Consider the following 18,658-nt stretch of genomic DNA (forward strand, 5'->3'; position numbering starts at 1 on the left):
CTGACCGCCCTCCCCCTGCTGTGCCCCGTCAGGTGGACCTGTCCACCCACTGCGGCTTCATGGGCGGCCTGCAGCGCAACGGCAGCACCGGCCAGACGGCCCCCTACTACGCTACCTCGACCGTGGAGGTGATCTTCCACGTTTCCACTCGGATGCCCTCCGACTCGGATGACTCGCTCACCAAAAAGGTAAGGGCCTCCCTGGGGACCCTTCTTGCTGCCCGGGTTGGAGGGGAGGCTCCCCTAGGACAGAATGAAAGCCGTGGTGCGACCCCCGTGGAGACCGCTTTCCTCCGGACGCAGCCTTGGGGTTGCTCTCCTTAAGCTGCAGCTGTAGCTGATCTGCAGTGTCCAGCTTCACACAGACTAGATACAGAAATACGTGAAAAGCCATCGATCATTTGAGTCTTTTTAAAAAAAAATTTTTTAATGGAGATACTGGGGATTGAACCCGGGACCTCCTGCGTGTTAAGCATGCACCTCACTACTGTGCTATACCTTCCCCCCAATCGTTTGAGCCTTAAATCCTGAGATCAAGATTTAGGAAAAGTGCAGTCAGTTTACAATATTGTGTCAGTTTCTCATGTACAGCACAGTGTCTCGGTCATGCATATACATACGTGCATTCCTTTTCTTATTCTTTTTCATTAAAGGTTATTAACAAGGTATTGAATACAGTTCCCTGTGCTGTACAGAAGAAACTTGCTAAAAAAGAAAAAAGAAAACCACGGTAGTCTCCCCACCTGTCTCCAGCCTCAGGTCCACTTTCCATAGTTAATTAAAAAAAAAAAGATTTAGGCAAAGGAGGGTCTTAAACATTGTTAATTTCAGACGCTCTTTCATGAGAAAGTTATTGCTGTTGGCCTCTTGGGTTGGCCGAGGTCCTGAGCCGTCCAGACACTGCGCACCTCCCAGGGCAGCCGGGGGGCAGCTGGGGAGACGACTGTCCAGTGTCCAGGTGCACTGCTGCCTGGCAGGCCCCCTCGGGCATCCCCTGTGTTCTCCATCCCTGTGGGCTGGGGGGCAGTTTTCGCTAGAGCTCAAAGGAAACCCCGCCTCTGAGGGAGCTCTCCAGGGTCCCCTGTGCTGTTCCACCTGCAGGATGTCCACCTGAGGTGACCTGGTAGAGTGAGGGGCACCCCCCAGGAGAAGGATGTGGTCTGGGAATGAGGTCTAGAAACCTGACCCATGTCCACATTCCCGGATGAGAACGTCGGTGACTAGCCTGCCAGTAGGGCAGAGCCCGGCACCCCGGCCTCACCCCCTTCTCCTCCTCCGCGGATGCAGGCAGCTGAGGGTAGCGCCTGATGGGGCCATCAGGCCGCTGATGCCGACTGAGGCTGGCGGGCAGGGGTCCGGTGTGGTGGTGGTGGGCAGGGTTCACGTGTGTATCCAGGTACTTCCGCTTTCCCACCTGTCAAACGAGATCAAACACATGGCCCACAGGCCGTGGAGTAAAACTGCTTAGCGCAGAGCCAGAGAAGATCTCCCACCGTCTGTCCTTGCCGCCCCCCGCAAGTCTGGCTGCATCTCCTCTCCCAGCCCGCCAGGCGCCAACAGATGCTGGCTGGCGGGCGGGCCTCGCTCCGCCTGCCTCGTCTCTCTCCTCCGTGGTCCTGCTATCTCTTCACTGGGGCCGCAGACATCGGAACCACGTATGTGGCGGGCAGTGGTGCCCATGGACCTCGGCATTCGGGTCCCAGCACAGTCCCAGACCCCCCTCGCCGTGACCAGGTGTGTCAGGGCATGCGGAGCGCGACTGACTGTCCACCCCGGCCATGTGCTGGCTCCTAGAGGAGCTGCAGCCACATCTCGGGTTTTGGTGGCTGCGGTGTTCTCAGCGACGGGGACCTGCCCACAGAGATTCTGTCTCAGATTACCGAGACCCCAGGCGAGGCTCCTTTTTATTTGCCGGACCCTGTAAATCGGTGCTACTCTGCAAATGTGTCAGCTTGCTCTGTGATTTTCTTATGCGTGCAAACTATTTTGTTTCAAGATGGGCTTCTATTTTAATTTTTTTTTAATATTTACTAAGTAGGATGGTATCTTTTTTTTTTTTTTTTGAGAAAAGACCTAGGGTTTTCTTGATAAAAACACCATGTTGTAAATACTGTTCTAAGGCTTGGCCTGGTTGAAAGGTTCCCTACTGGAACAATCAAAATTCAGCTGATACCTTTTGCAGCTCCAAGATTTAGCATCATTAGTGACAAACTCTCTCTGTCAGCGTCTCACAGCGAGACTGAAAATCAGTCACAGGAGCAGGGGCCCACAGTTCCTTGTCTTGTTCTAACTAAATTGCCCCTAACAGCTTAAAAACGAGCTGCAGGGTTCTACAGTGATTCATGCTCTCCTCTGCCGCTGTCCTGGGGATGCTTTTTCAGCCCCGCAACCCGGGTGCAACCCCACACTGAACTCTTGCTCCTTCACTGCAGAAATGTGTTAGCTCTGGCTAGATTAGATTTTTCACAGCTAATCTAACTGCTGGAGGGGTTTGCAGAGTGGGGACAGGGCTGTGCTATTGGATTTGTCCAATTCATTTGACTCCAGGACTATAATTGCACTGATGTCTTACAAGGCTTTTATAGCCTCAGGCTGGCCAGCCGCATAAAAAACAAATTGGCAGCCATACAGGACGAGTGGGAAGGATGAAAGGCCCACATTATCAGTCTCCAGGCAGCGCTGCTCTGGCAGGAAGTTTCCTGGTTAATTTACAAATAAAACTTAGGTTTTAGGATGGGCACACTGTCAGCGGAACAATGGGGATGTCAGGCCTGACTGTTACTTAGTAAAAGTAGCAGCCGGGCCCACTGAGGAGCAGGACTTCTTCAGTCAAACAGACGACTCCGTCTGGAGCCAGCTGGCGATGTAATGCAATTAGTCTGGAAAGGAGGTCAGCCCATTAGGTGTGGACCGTGACCAGTGTCACCAGCGCGCGCCGCCTGGCAGCAGCGGGCAGAGTGGGCCAGGCAGAGGGACTCAGGACGCTGTCAGGACGAGAAGCGGGAGGACCTGGGTTGATTTCTCAAGGCTTCGGCGCCGAGCACTTGCGCTGAGCCTCTTGGGCCACGGAAGCAGTGGCTGGCGTGAGGGGCGGCCCCTCTCCAGGACGAGACTCCTCCCTGACTCGTGCGCACGCGTTTCTAATCTGAGGGCCTGGAATCAAAATTCTCTGTAACAAAATCCCCTTTGATGCTTCCCCACTGTCCCCTTCTGTTCTGCCGTGGCCGACAACATGACCAGGTTGATTTTACTTGTTTTAACCTTCTTGTGTTCTGGTCGTGGGCAGGAGAGGGTGTGTTCTTGCTCTTTGCTCCATGCTCCGGATTTATCAGCCAGTCGGTCCTGTGGCCTTAGCTCTTAGCTCTGCGAGTTGGCTAATTGAAGTGTGGCGCGTCCCGAGGTCTGAAGCACGTGACACTGAACATTGTGTTACTGCTACTTACAGAGCCGCCGCCCGGGAGGCGGTCTGTTAGTGGGATGCCGTCCTCCCCTGCCGTGGTCCTGAGAACACAGCTGCAGAGTTAGGACAGGCTTCCTGGGGTTATGTCATTGAGTAACATAATTTAGAAAGGGAAGAGTCACTGCAGACTTTCCAGGATCACTGTGTCACCTCAGAGCTAACGCCTTGCCGCTTACCCGTCTGGTTGGAGAGGAGCTGTCACAGGTCCTCGGTGCTGGCGGCTGGAGGGACACCGCATTGGAAGGCTGTTCCCCAGGTGTGTTGTGTCCACGCAGAAGTTGTGCCAGTGTTGCATCGAGGGGCGCGGAACGACCCGGGAGGCTGGCTGTCTCTGCGGGGCCGGAGGTCGGGTGTAAAGGAGGCCCCAGCTCTCACCATTACCTCCTGCTGCTCTAAATTCCTCCCGAGGTTTCCATTTGAAAGTATTCCTGCTTCCGTCGAAAACACGCCGTGAAAGTGCCTCTGGTGGGCTGCTGCCACAATTTTCCTCCCAGAGGACTGGGTTTCAGGGGTGCTGTGAGGCCCGGGCTGGCTTCACTGAGAAGGAAAAAGGAAGGAAAAACAGAAATGAGAGACGGCTGCTTAGTGCTGCTCTGAGAGCCCAGTGCTTTTTTAGAACGATGTATCTAACCGTTCGGCCACAGGTCAGTCTACATGTGGGAGGGGAGGAGAAGGGGAAAACCGCGTACTGGGCGATCTGACATTTAGAAAGTCCTAGACGCGGCTGAATTTGGCTGCATCATCCTGACTTGTGCTCAGCGCCCGCAGGGGTGTCTGTCCCGCAGCCCACATTCCCACGCGGCTGAATCGGGCGCCCTCCCGTCGGGGCCATCTGAACGTGGGCTCCCCTCACTGCCGGTGCAGAGATGTGGGCGCAGATCTCAACTTGTACAGTCGTCCCCAGGAGAGTGAGAGCAAAGAGCAAGCAAGCCCTGCAGCAAACCCGCTTCCCTTGTGACCTTGCAAATGGAAAGGAGGCCTGTGGGGTCACCTCAGGCGTCCCCTTTGTGGTCAGAAAGTCTGTATATTTATAGTAACGTGTTTTAAATACACAGTATTTCAGAACAGCCGTTTTTATATCTTAAGACAAAACTGGAACAACATGGCTTTTCTTAAAGCGCATCTGATTTTTTTAACATATTTTTATTGAGTCATAGTCATTTTACAACGTTGTGTGAGATTCCAGTATAAAGCACAATTTTGCAGTTATACATGAACATACATATATTCATTGTCACATTTTTTTTTTGCTGTGAGCTACCACAAGATCTTGTATATATTTCCCTGTGCTATACAGTATAATCTTGTTTATCTATTCTGCGTATGTCTGTCAGTATCTACAAATTTTGAAATCCCAGTCTGTCCCTTCCCATCCCCCACCCCCTTGTCAACCACAGGTATGTCTATGAGTCTGTTTCTGTTTTGTATTTATGGTTTTTTTTTTTTGAGATTCCACATATGAGCGATCTCATGTGGTATTTTTCTTTCTCTTTCTGGCTTACTTCACTTAGAATGACATTCTCCAGAGACATCCATGTTGCTGCAAATGGCATTATATTGTCAGTTTTTATGGCTGAATAATATTCCATTGTATAAATATACCACAGCTTCTTTATCCAGTCATCTGTTGATGGACATTTAGGCTGTTTCTATGTCTTGGCTGTTGTAAAGTGCGTCTGAATTTGGTCCGTCTTAGGGCTCATCTGTTAAGTGAGCTCGGAAGTTAAGACACTTTTTCACAGTGTCGATAGTGACCCTTCCTGCCGTGAGTCACAGGACCCGAGGCTCACACCCTCAGTAGCCTCTGTGGTTCGGAGACCTCAGCATTTTAACCTTTATGGCCTAGTTTGCACTGGTCACAGTCTCTGGCCTGCTCAGATGGCCCCCGACGCACTTTCTCCAGCCCTGGATGCACGGTCATCACAGCTGTGCAGGGGCCAAGTCGGGGTGTCCTTGCATCAGACCAGGCTTGGCCCTGAAGAGCGCTCTTGGGGTCCCTTCCTGGGAGGCATGCGAAGCCCTCCTTAGAGAGGCCAGGAGTCTCTGATTGGTCTTGGACGGTATGGCCTTTTTGTGTCTAAAGCCACACACAGGTGGGCTGAAGGGGTTGAGCTGGGATGGGACAGTCACTCTGAGAGCAGCAGGTGGCTGTGGGCAGTGGGGGTGGCCAGGACTGCAAACCCAGCCGAGCTGCCTGGCCTCGCGCTGCCGCTGTGCCGGGGCTGGGGGCGCCTTGCCTTCCAGAGCACTCCCCCCACAATGAGTGACCTAAGGATACCATGGCCGTCTCACAGAGTCAGTGGGGAGAGTAAATGGCGTGTGTGTGAACGTACTTTCTATGTAGTGAGGCTCTCTTGATGCTCAGGGCAAGTGCTCACTGTTAGTTTCCTAAAGTAATTTCTGTCAGTAGACAAAAGTAATTTTATGCATGCTTTTTCTTAAAGGTGGTCGTAAGTTTGGTTTTTATACATTCGGTAACAGCTGTGTTATAGCGGCTTCTATTCTGTTCTCATCTTTTTTCTTAATAACCATTGAATTGAGAGTCTTATGATGCTCTATTTAATATGGAATAAAAGATGCACACTGTTAATTGTTTAGAGATGTGCTCAGCAGTATAAAGCATGAGGCTGTGCTGCAGGAGTGAATTAAATGTTAAAAACACCCCGGAGCAGGCCCCGACCCCCTCTGGCCGTGGGGTACCTGCGATGCTGACATGTACCTCTGGACACCCACGGATCCCACGGAAGGGGTGCTGTGTTTTCCACATCCTCCTCTTTTGCAGGCATCAGTGTTGCAGCCTTTCTTGGTGGTGAATTATTTTTGCCTCTGAGTATAATAGTTCAGTTTGCGAGCCACGGCCCCCATGACCGCTGTCCTCTCTCTGATTAACAAAGAGCCGATTTGCCATTGCAGCTCCGGCACTTGGGGAACGACGAGGTCCACATCGTGTGGTCTGAGCACTCCCGGGACTACCGCAGGGGCATCATCCCGACTGCCTTCGGGGACGTCTCCATCATCATCTACCCGATGAAGAACCGCATGTTCTTCATCGCCATCACCAAGAAGCCCGAGGTACGTCCTTAGCACCGTCGCCCTCTGGCTCGGCCGGCACTTGCCGTGATCCACCGCAGCTGAAACCAGTGGCGTGAACACGTCCAGGGGGGCACTCGTCCTGTATCTGAGTCACACGCGCTGTGCAGGAGTTAAATAGGAATTGGGATTTTCAAAGAATCATCATGGGCACAGAATTCTTTTATTTCTGGGACTCTGAAAATGATAGACGTTTATGATTTTAGAAAAGGGTTTTAATTTTTTAAATTTTGTAATTAAAAATGGTAATTTTTAAAAAGTTTTTTTTTGTTTTATTTGTTTTTTTAATTGAAGTTTAGTCGATTTGTAACGTGTTAGTATCTGGTGTACAGCATAGTGACTCAGTTACATATATATACGTATGTACATATACACATACACATACATGCACATACTCCATTTCATATTCTTTGTCATTATATGCTCTTACAAGGAACTGAATCTAGTTCCCTGTGCTGTACAGTAGGACCTTGTCGTTTATCTGTTCCTTATACAGTAGTGAGCATCTGCAAATCCCAAACCCCCAACTATAATTTAAAGTTCGGGGCATGTTGATCAATAGTAGTAGCTGTTGGAGGAGCCTGTTACCACAGCCAGGTACCACTGGGGCTGCTGTGGGGCTGGGCCCCAGCCTTGAGGGGCAGGCAGGTGCTGTACGCCGGGCCTCTGCTGCTGGCGGGGGTCGGTCCGGAGAGGCCACGGGTGAGTCTGTGAAGAGGCCAGGCCTCCGCGGCACAGCCCGTCCGAGGGTTTTAGCGACGGGAGCACCTTGTCGTGGCCAGCCCAGCCACGTCGGCTGGTACTGCTCGTGGGGACGGCTGGGAGGACCCGGGGCCATGTGCCGGGTGCCCGATTGGCTTCCGTTCCCGGCCTTGTGCCTTTAGGGTAGTTTAGCCGTGCTTTATACAGCAGCCTGTTTTGTTTTGGAATTATTAATGCAGGACTTTCTTTCTATGTAATGTTTTAATTAAACATTTGGTGTATTAAGTCCCTGCTCCTCAAGAAAATGACCGTGTTTCAGCTTGATATTAAATACCACCTTCATTTTCATTCCAAATTGTCCTCCTGAAGGAGCTAAAAGTTACCATTCTAAACACTATTTTTTCTTTTTTTTTTTTTATGAGGGGCAGGTAATTAGGTTTATTTATTTACTTTTATTTGGAGGAGGCACTGGGGATTGAACCCAGGACCTCGTGCATGCTGACCATGCACTCTACCACTTGTGCTACACCTTCCCCCCAAATACTCTCTATTTTTAGTCTTTAAAATAATAGGTAACGATTTCCTGGGATTTATAACCCAATCTAAATTGTCAAAGTTGTGAGGATTAAATGAGCTAAGAAATGGAAAGTTGTTTCAAACAGTGCCTGGCCCAGAGTCAAAGCTGTTGAAGAGGTTTTTATCATCATCGTCATCATCATCATCATCATCATCATCATCATTGCTGTTGTTTTTTGTTATAGTTACTACCATGAAAATGGAATAAATAATGACAGTGTGGGTCAACTCCTGAATTCAGGAAAGCCCCCCTCTGGCTGATGAGACACCTGCCATTAGGAAACTCTTTTCTATTCAGGGAGCAAAGATGCCAGAAGTTCTTCGTGTTAAATCTTTGTGTTATCTTTAATTCAAGTCTCTGCGTCTGCGAAGTTTTCACTTTCGTATAAGCAGATGGCTTTTAGTGCTAATAATGTTTGTGTGTGTCCATGAAGAATAGTACTTTAACAAGAATTAGATTGAAAACTTTAATATTAGATAACCAATGAATTTAGTATCCCATAGCTTTCAAAGCTGGAAAGTGTGTTTCTTTAATACTTAGCATGGATTAACTGGCTTTATTAGTTCATTTTCAGCATGGCCCTCTAAAATGTCATTTAATGTCCTAAAAAGTCACCTTTATTTTTATAGTAGATTAAGAACGTCATTTTCTAGCATCAGAGTGATTTTTAAAAAGGTATTCTACTTATGCATGAAAATAAGTATTAACATGCCTTTTAAAACTCCTTAAAAATATATATATAAGTTTTATGAATTTGGCCATAAATTCTGACAAGATGAACTGAGCAAATCACTTTCTTAATATTTCAATTCAAAAAGCCAAAGGGAAGAGGAGAATGACGGCCAACTGGAAATTTAGTGTCATCCCCACATTTAAAGTACAAACCATTACAACGTAATAAAATTAATCCAGACATTTCCAGGGCAAGTGCGGCTGACCTTTCGTTCACCAACCACTGACCCCAGGGTGAATGCAAGAGGCCTGTGGAGGGAAAGTCTGTTTGTTTGGCTTCGGTCCCTGGTATTTAAATTGCATTCCCTAATCAAATGAAAAGGCTGTCCTCTCTATCAGGTTACAGAATCCATGGCAACATTTGGCCTTTTATATCCATAATGTTAGCCTTTTTGTTTGCCTCTAAGTAGAGACACCTGGAGCAATGTTAACATTAACCGATTTAGCATTAATAGCTTCATTATATAAGAATTTCTGATCAGATAGCTGTTACTTTTGTGATATTGCTTCAGCTTGTATTGTTGTCATTTTTTATCTCCTTGCTTGGCAACCAGGCAATGATTTGCAAATTTTTTTTGTCTTGATTAATTAAGCAATATAATTATCAGTAACCATGATGCAGTCTTTGCTCAACAAAGCTTCTGAGCGAAAACAATGGTAAGTCTGTTAGTATGAATGCATTCCACGCGTCCCAGATGCATGAGGATATTATGGACAATGAGGGGAAAGGCCGCCTGGGAGCGAGGACAAAGGGTGTCACGCAGACTCGACACACTGCACATACCGCCAGGGACACGCCGCGGGCTCCCGGGGACACAGACGCCTCGTTAGATTACAGCTAGTCAGCAGAGATTAATTCTCAGCCATTTGGTGCAATAATTTACCCATTCCCCAGTCTTTTAACTAGCGCTCCTTACCATGGGAGTGAAGGCTTTGTCCTCAGAAGGTTTATTTGACCTTGCCTGCTTCTAGGGAATCTCAACCAAAATCGTTTTTTTCGCTTAGAAATTGTCATGACACCGCTGCTTGAAGTTGAGGAATATTCCTTTCGGGGGGACAGGATGTGCACAAGTTTCAAAGACGACAGGTAGTGTCAGAGGCCTTCTTCCAGCACCTGGGTATTCACGTCACCCGGACGTGGCGCTGCACTGCGCTCTGAGCGCACTTTCCTGGCCTCTGGGGAGCCATGCTTCTCTAAGAATAATTTTACTCCTTTTTTAGGAGGGGAAAAAAAAAACCTCATCAGTGCACAGAAGTCCCGCTCGCTGGATACAGTCATGCATATTCAACTTGTCCTTTTATCCCCTCGGCCTCATTAGTGGCATGGTGACAATGTGGGGCTATTTGTAACGCAAGCTCACAGGCAGCTCTGCTTCTGAGTCCTTTGAAATTTAACATATTTCGCTTTTTCACCCGTACATCTCCCTTAAATATACAAATTATGTGCCTGGCAGAATCCGGCTCCTTTTAATAACACGGCCTTTGCGAGGTGGTACACGGAGGGGGTGAGAGTGTGTCCCCGCAAACACGTAAAACCCTTGCGCCCGGGAGGGTCCGCTCCTTCTGGAGCTTCCTTTTGCACTTTTTGAAAAATAAAGTAAGTAAGTAAATAAATAAATAAATAAAGTAGCTGAGTGAATAAAACCAGTGTCTTTAGCAACATACTTTCTTTGTTAAATTACTTTCAAGGTAATTCCATCTCCCCAAACATCGACGATAGTCTTGGGTCCCAGAAAAGAAATGCTCTCTTGTCAGTGTTCTGGTTTTTCCTACGCGTGTCTCTAAGTCAGCCATCGGGGAAGACTTACCCACAGAGCAGAACACAGGTGACCTAAAGGGTTTTTTCAGATGCGCCGTTTGTCCTAAAGAAAAGTGAGTCCTAAAGCCTCTGAGTTGCAGGGGGTCCCCGTGTGGCTTTCCTTTTTCCCGTAACTGAAAACAGTATTTATTTGCTTTTACGAATTTCGTGAAGGTCGGTGTTAGCGTTTTTGTCATATTTATCTCTAGGCATGTTAGTGACTGGCCAGTGACTCTCTGACCAAAGGGTGGACGTTCCGAAGCAGTGTTGACCAGCGGTGGTTCAGGCCAGAGGAGGCTTTGGGGAAGGGTCCCCATTGGCGCCCCAGCCAGAGTGTCAGTTTTGTAAATGGACAGCTTGTTCCTGTCCTCCCAGCTCTCCCTCCTTGGTCTGGTAGACATCAGGGCCCCTTTAGTCCCTGTGCTGTCACAGCTGGGGGAGGGGCTGTCCTGGGCAAGTCTCTCAATTTCTTTGGACCTTAACTTCAGGTCCAGACGTGGACCTGGAACGTGCAGACTGGGGACCACAGTCTCACTACACCCGTTCAGGGAGTCTAAGTGCCCCTTTAAGAGGATGGGCCCTTACTGGGTCCTCCTGTTGCTGAATGTCCGTCCTTACCCTACGTTGCCCTGAGGCTGCTGTTGAGGGAGTTCCTGGCCCCCTTGCAAGCCCAGCAGCTGGTGTGTGTTTGTGTGTGTGTGTGTCCCTCTTCGGGGTGACGGCTAGCCCAGGACCTTCCCCTGAAGCAAGTGGTCCAAGTGCTGGTTAATTAAGGCTGATGCCCCACCAGCCACAGGAGCCTTTGCACGTGTGAGGTCGAGAGGAGCCAGTATCACACCTGTGTTTGGAAGGAAATCTTTTACTAGTGTGGCTTTTTTGTAAAGGGAGTGTGTTTGACTGCACCACAGTTCTGGAAATGTCCTTTTATTTCACATGTGCAATTTTCTCAGCTATTTATCTCAACCCCAACCAAATAACTTCTTTGAGATTAAGTGACACACTTTAAAATATTTTGGATAATTCTCAGGGAAAGTAAGTTGTTTGGTTTTGAGCATGTAAAGAGTCATTTGTTTTGCAAAGATAGTTGAAAATATTGAATAACCAGAATTCACTAAAGTATGTTATTAAGTGGATTACTGTGATATGTCCTGTTTTAATGATTTATTATTACTGTTACGGGGTTTTTTTTAGTAAAGGAATGACATTGAGAACTTTGTGAAAAGGCAGCTGTCATTTGCAGATGTTGTATCAAATCCAATTTCTTCCCTAATTCATTGCCACTCCTAATTAGAAGAATTCCCTGGATACAAGAGATCTATATTATTCCTTTTGTCCAGTTTTGAAAGACTATCTGAGTCACCCACAAGCAGTTACCAAAGAATAAAGAACATTTATTTGCAAGATAAGGCTCAGTACAGACGGAAAAGCTCCCCAGCCTGTCATTAACTCCTGGTTCTTGTTTTATCTTTCACAACAAGTTGGCTGTTAAGAATTCCTTCTCAATTGGTTTTTCTCAAAAGTTGCTGCTGATTTCCCTTTTTGAATTGGTCTTTGATTTTTAGATCTTCCTGCCTGCGAGCTGTTCTCCTCTTTTGGCCAGAGCCAGCCAGAGTGACCGACAGGAGAGCCCACTTGCTGTCGGAAAGTGGGACAGCCCCCATCCTCTGCCCGCAGTGACCTCAGCAGGAAAGGCCTCCGGGCCCACAGAGGCCCCTCTCTGACCCCTGGGCGTGCTGTCCTGCGCCTCCCCAGGCTCCTGCCCACGGTGCCGCCCACCCTTGGCCTTAGCTGGGCGGAACAGGATGGGCGTCAGGTGCACAGAGAACTCCCCTGAGAGCAGGACCCCAGGCCCACCGCCCACCCCACCCCCCCCAGCACTAGAGGCGCACTTTCTGTGCTGTGCTCGGGGTTCATTCGTTGGGTCTTGTTGCTTCGCCGGCTTCGTCTCCGCATCTCCCTGGTTCCTGGCGGCTTTCAGTGTAAGTCATGGCAGGAGGTGCACTTACTTTTCTAAGGAATGTATTTTAAATAGACTTTCTGAAGTGTGACCTTGCTAGAGGTAGGAGGAAGGGCTGTTCTTTCTTATTTCCTCGTTTGTTTGTTGTCAGTGTTGCCTGGTTTTAATGATGTTTGACTGTGAGCAGCTCCTGCTTCCTCCTGTGGAGTTAAGATGCCCCCCCCCCCCCGCCCTAAGGGGAAGAACTCCTATTTGTCAGCACCAGTAGGACTCACAGCCCCATTCTTCTCTGGTCCCATCTGAGCTTCCTCAGGGCTGACTGCCTCCTCTGCGCCGGAGGCACCGGTCTCAGAACTGCTTTAGCCAGTCTTTGCAGCTCTTACATCTGTGTTTTAACTGCGGAGCCCGGTTCTCAAACCCACCAAGCGGAAGAAGAGCTCAGGCAGCAGAAGCCTGCTCCGGACCCCAGGACCAGCCCTGCCACCCTCTCACTCTGCCCTCCTGGGCACGTCCGTGAAGCGGCAGGCAGACGGCCAGGACACAGCTTGCTCCAGGAACGTGGGGAGGGGCCGCAGACTTGGTGACCGCCCAGCGGTCGGCGCCCCAGGAGCTGGAGGCCTTCACTCCGTCCTGCGGGCCGCGACCTAGCACACATCTGCTGGAGCCGCCTCATGCCGGCGCTGGGTCGGGCCTGGGGGCCGCATGCTCCTGGAGTCCAAGCCTTAGGGAGCCAGACAGCCGACAAATAAGTAAGGAACGGCTGAATTAGAGACTTTGAGATAGCAGTGGGTGTTATTAGAAAAACAAGGACAAAAACAATAATGAAAAGTTACTGATAGTATGGCTAGAAAGGAAGCTAATTCAGGGAAGGGGGGTTTTCAGGCAAAATTTGATAGTCCTCTGATTATCCATTTTTTCCAAAAATTATCTTCTGATAGAGATGTATTTATACAACGCAGAGATTGAAATACACAGAAATAGACGTTCTTTCTCAGAACATACCTTATATTTCTCTTAAACTTTTCACCCTTATCTCAAATCATACGATCTTGTTACTTGGGCCCTCATTCGGGCAGTGCTGTTTGTAACACACTGTAGAGATTGCTACAGCTTTTGAATTTCAGCCACTCTGTGAGGAAAGTAGGGCTGACCGCACTGCTCCTGGGCTCAGCGTCCGCTCTTGGAGCAAGTATGGTAATTCATCCAAGGAGACCTGGTTTCCGGGCAGCCAAGCCAAGTCCACACTTTGAATCTTTGTAGTCTCAGTCTCTTTAAGCGTAGAAAGGTGTTAGTTTTCATAACTGTATGCAGACGCTTGTAAACAAAGGGCTGTTTATATTTTGTGGTTCTGTGCACACATCCTGTGTACACTTTACGGGCATACGTGTGGAGTCCAACAGATACTGGAATCCTAGGCCTTTGGTTAAGTCCCCCACCTCTCACACGATACAGGCAGTGCCAAAAAGCTGGACACAAAAATCATGGCCATATCTTTGTGATGACCAGGTGCCCTCAGTTTTTAAACAGGGGATGTGTGACTGACCACCCTCATACACTGCATTCGTAGCTTTCATTGTGGCCGGGTCTCATGGCGGTGTCCCAGTTCCGGAAGCTGCGGGTTATCCATGAGGAACCAGAACAGAGCTCGGTTGTTCATTATCCTGCTTTGGGAGGTCAGGATGTCTGCACTGAGTCCTTAAAAGATTAATTAATTCCCACAATTCACTTTCTGCGTCCCAAGAATTCTCCCCTGTTGCTCCAACAACCAGATGCATCCTTGTGCCGAGCAATGGTGCAACCTGAACGTCTCTGCAGATGCAGGCTCTCTGCCCTCCCAGCAGCCGGCCAGGAGGACCTGGGTGTGGCAGTGCCTTGCCGGGCCCAGGCCTGAGGAGAAAATCTTCAGGGCTGTGCTCTCTAGGTTTGTGTCTCCTCTCCCAGCTGCACTTCCTTTAGTCACGGAGCGTGTGGTGGGGACTCCACATGCATCCCTCAACTTGTAGCTGGTAAGGAAATCTAGTTTGTCACCAGCTTCGGAGAATCTTGTTCAGCTCTGGGCTATGGTCATCATGCTGGGGGAGGGACGTTCTGAGTCACTCAGAGCCTGAGTTAGTTGTGAATATCCAGGGCCAACAGGGGCCGAGTGATGAGCTGAGGTTGTGACTAGGCCGAATACTTGATGTCGTCTTCCATGAATCTGCCTTGAGTGGGGGAGCGGGGGGGGTGGCACCCAGGAACACCCCTGCCCCTTCTGCCACCGCACAGCAGGGCCGCCTACCCGGGCCGCCCTGCAGCTGCTTCTCTGCCTTGGTGCCCAGTGATTCCGGAGCCTTTAACCAGTGGCCGTTCCCAGTTCTAACCGAGGGGAATCATAGTGCCTTCTTCTGGGATGGGTGCCGCTCCGTTAAGTACTAAAAACTAAAATCAGAGACCAGCATCGTAGGAAAGAAGAAAAAAATTACACGTGGGTCAGCAGGAGGAAAGGGCAGTTCCTGGGAATACAGCAATTTCATGTAAGTTCCCAAGCAGACGAGCATGAGGCTGTGCGCATGTCCTGAGCACCTGCAGCTGTGCCCCGCTTTTGTTTTTAATATTGTTTATTTGTACCTTCTTCTGCGCTTTGCTCATCTTGCCAAAGATCTGTCAGTTAATTGTGTTAGACTTTTGTCAAAGAACTGGCTTTTGGTGTCAGTTGTCCTCTCCCTGTGTGCTCATTTCCATCTCACTAGTGCCTGCTTTTGTCTTTGTTGTTCTTCCTCTTCTCTTCACTTTCTGTGTGTTTATTTTATTCTTTTGGCCTTTCAATACTTCTTGAGATGGATGCCTTTTAAAATTTCTACTTCAATATTTTTATTGACCCCTGAGAGTTTTTTGGTCGTTGTTGACCCCTAAGTGATTTAGAAGTGTTCTAAAATTTCTAAATGTAGAGATTTGTGTCAGTTACCCTTTTGTTTTAGATTTTAACTTAGTAGCTCTTTGGGGACAGAATAGGGATTGTATGATTTCAACCCCTTGAAATTTTTGCAGACTTGCTCTGTGGCCTAGAACAGGGCTCAGCAAACTTTTCCTTTGAAGGATGAGGTTGTAAACATTTTGGGCTTCATGGCTCACATGGTGTCTGTCACAGCTGCTCAGCTCTGTCGTTGCTGTGTGAGAGCAGGTACGGGCGATCCAGAAGGAGTGTGGCTGTATTCCAGTAAAATTTTATTTCTGGACTGATCTTGAGTTTCATAAAATTATCACGTCACAGAATTTTTTTTTCTCAACACTTTTTGAAAATTTAAAAATCGTTCCTAGTTTGCAGGCCATACAGAAAAGGCGCCAAGCTGGAATTGGGCCCCACAGGCTATATCCTTGGCCTGGAATACGGTCAATTAAAAAAAAGAAAATTCTGTGCATGCTTGAAAAGAATGCCTTCTGCATCTGTATCGTGTGTGTATCCATTAGGGTGAGTTTGTCAGCTGTGGTGTTCAAATCTTTTATATTCTTGCTAATTTTTTTTAAAAATGTTTTTCTTTGAAACATAACATTAATAAAGAAAAAGGCACAAATTGTAAATGTACAGCTTGATGAATGTTTTCAAAGCAGACAATTTAATATCACCCGGATCTAAACATAGGATATTAGCAGCCCCCAGAAATCCCCCTTATGCCTCTGCCCAGTCACTAATCCCCCGAAGAAATGGTCACTAGCCTGACTTCTGTCATCATGGATTAGTTCTGCCTGCTTTTGAGTTTTCTATTAATGGAATTAATATAGTTTGGACTTTTCCTGTCTCTTTCTTTGACTCAGCATTATATTGGAGTCATCCCCATGGTATTACATATAGTTGTGATTTGCTGATTTCATTCCTGTGGGATATTCTATTGGATGAATGTGCTGCAAATTGTGATTCATTCTCCTCTTGATGGACATTTAGGGACAGTCCAGTTTAGTGGATTATATGTGACTTGCCTTTTTAACTTTCATGAGAAGCAGAATTTTTAAAAATTTAATTGTCCAATTTTTGTTTTCTTTTTATGACTGGTGCCCTTTGTACCCTAAAAATTCCTTGCCTCACCCAAAGGTTGCAAATATTTTTTTCATATGTTTCCTTCTAGAAGCTTTGTGGTTTTAGCTTTTAATATTTCAATCTATAAGCCATCTCAGTTCTGTGTGTGGTATGGGGTAGAGACCAAAGCTCACTTTTCAGTGTGACTCTCCAGTTGTTTCAGTGTCAGACTTTCCTTTCCCCATACAACTGATGTGCTGCCTTTACTGTAAATCAGTTACGTTGATGTGTGGCTCTATTCTTGGGCTGTGTATTCTGTTCTACTGATATATTTGTCTATCCTGGTTGCAGTATTATATTATGTTAATTATTACAGTTTTATAGTGCTCCTCGAAACCAGGTAATATGTCTTGTTCGTATTGTCTTGGCTAATTTATGTTATTTTCGTTTCCGTGTAAGTTTAGAATCAGCATGTCCAAATCTATAAAAGCAGCTCGTTAAAACTGTATTTGGTTTGTACTGAATCTATAATTCAATTTCAGAAGAATTGCCATTTTAACAATATGGAAACTTCCAATCCATTAACATAGTACATCTTTCCATTTATTTGGGTTGTCTTAAACGTTTCCAGTGATGTTTGGTAATGTCAAGTATAGATGTCTTACATTTCTTTTGTCAGATTTATTTTTAGGTATTTGATGGTTTTGATGCTATTATGAAATAGTATTTTTAGACATCATTTTCCAATTCTTGGTTGCTAACATTCAAAAATATAATTGATTTGGAGGGTATATTGTATCTGGTGATACAGTATATCCTCGAATTTGGGAATTCAAGACTTGCAAATATTAACTACTATATATAAAAATAGATTAAAAAACAAATTTCTTCTGTATAGCACAGGGGACTATATTCAGTATTTTATAATAACCTTTAATGAAAAAGAATATGAAAACGAATATATGTATATATATATATGCACGACTGGGGCATTATGCTGTACACCAGAAATTGACAGGTTGTAACTGACTGTGCTTCAATTTAAATAAATAAATAAGCACATACATACATACATACATACATACATACATAATAGGCATCCTCATTTAAAAAAAGAAGTTTGGCAGAGGATTCACAGCAGAGGAACTTTGTGGAGCAAAATCCTGTTTTGCTGGATCTGAAACCCCTCGACCTGTGTCCTGTTACGTCCGGCATCCATCTGTGGGTGGCAGCCTGCAGGGTCGTGACAGATCAGAGACATCAAGCAGCTGTCCTCCTCTCTGCCCTTGGTTTGACTTTTCCTGGTTTCTGAAAATTAAGTTGGTTGTTTTGTTTTGAATCAACAGGTTCCGTTTTTTGGGCCCCTGTTTGATGGTGCCATCGTGAGCGGGAAGCTACTGCCAAGCCTTATATGTGCCACGTGCATCAACGCCAGCAGGGCCGTGAAGTGCCTCATCCCCCTGTACCAGAGCTTGTATCCTTTGACGTAAGTGTGTGACGTGTCAGCCATCCCAGAACCTGGATCCCTGGCACTTCCTCCGGAGAGGTGAGCTGTAACTACTGGGTTGAAGAGGGAAGGAAGAATTATTTTCCAGTCTGCGTTGAAAAAAAATAGTGTGATTTTCAGACCATTTCTTAGTTTATGTTAATCGTATCGTGTGGTGTCAAACTTAGGAAGTGTTTTTTTTTCATAATTAAGTCACACAAGTTTGTGCTGAGAAGCCGTGGGGGTCACAGGAGGCTCACACTTCCTCGGGTGTCCCTCCCCCTCCTCCATCCCTGTCTGTTGCCGTCTGTTGTATGGATAAGGTGGGAGGCTGAGCAAATGTAATGGGGTCACTGAGAGTGCCTACCAGGACCCCGCCTCCAGTGAAAGGACGCTGATAAATCAGGCCGGGACAGGTGCCCCGGCGAAGCACAGGCAGTGTCCTGGGAAGGTCCGAGGAGGCAGACATTGCATATGGTCGGGGGGACGGGGGAAGGCGTCCTCAACGAAGCTGAATTTGAACCCGCTCACCAGTGAGAATGGCTAGATATTCTATTGTCGTTTTCCCAAATCATTAGTATCTCCTTCTCTGATTCTTGATTTTCTCCCTAAAAACAGTAAGTTTCCCTTCTGTGATTTACTTTTTCCTCAAACATTAGTTGGCAGGCTGTGATCTTTAAATTCAGGCATGATCTCTGATTATGAGGAAAAGGAATTAAGGTGACTTCATAAAATTGCTGCGAAAGGCATCTGACCTCCTAGTAAAACTCAGAAGCTCTTTGTTTCTAATTAGTATTGATAATGATTATAAGCCCGTTGCATCTGACCTCTCTCTCTGTGCTTGTCCCAGCCTCGCCGTGAGCGAT

General features: G+C 47.2%; 1 protein-coding gene across 5 annotated transcripts in view; it reads left to right on the forward strand.

Moving 5' to 3' along the window:
* RALGAPA2 (Ral GTPase activating protein catalytic subunit alpha 2) overlaps positions 1–18,658 on the forward strand; it is a 265,479-nt gene that overhangs the window by 176,006 nt on the left and 70,815 nt on the right. For all 5 annotated transcript variants that reach the window (XM_074347799.1, XM_074347798.1, XM_074347800.1 and 2 more), the window contains 3 exons: positions 33–188; positions 6,373–6,531; positions 17,653–17,780. In XM_074347799.1, the coding sequence (XP_074203900.1) occupies positions 33–188; positions 6,373–6,531; positions 17,653–17,780 (443 nt within the window). The remainder of the gene's footprint in view (positions 1–32; positions 189–6,372; positions 6,532–17,652; positions 17,781–18,658) is intronic.

The sequence above is a fragment of the Camelus bactrianus genome, chromosome 19 (genome assembly GCF_048773025.1).
Source record: "Camelus bactrianus isolate YW-2024 breed Bactrian camel chromosome 19, ASM4877302v1, whole genome shotgun sequence".
Classification (NCBI taxonomy): domain Eukaryota; kingdom Metazoa; phylum Chordata; class Mammalia; order Artiodactyla; family Camelidae; genus Camelus; species Camelus bactrianus.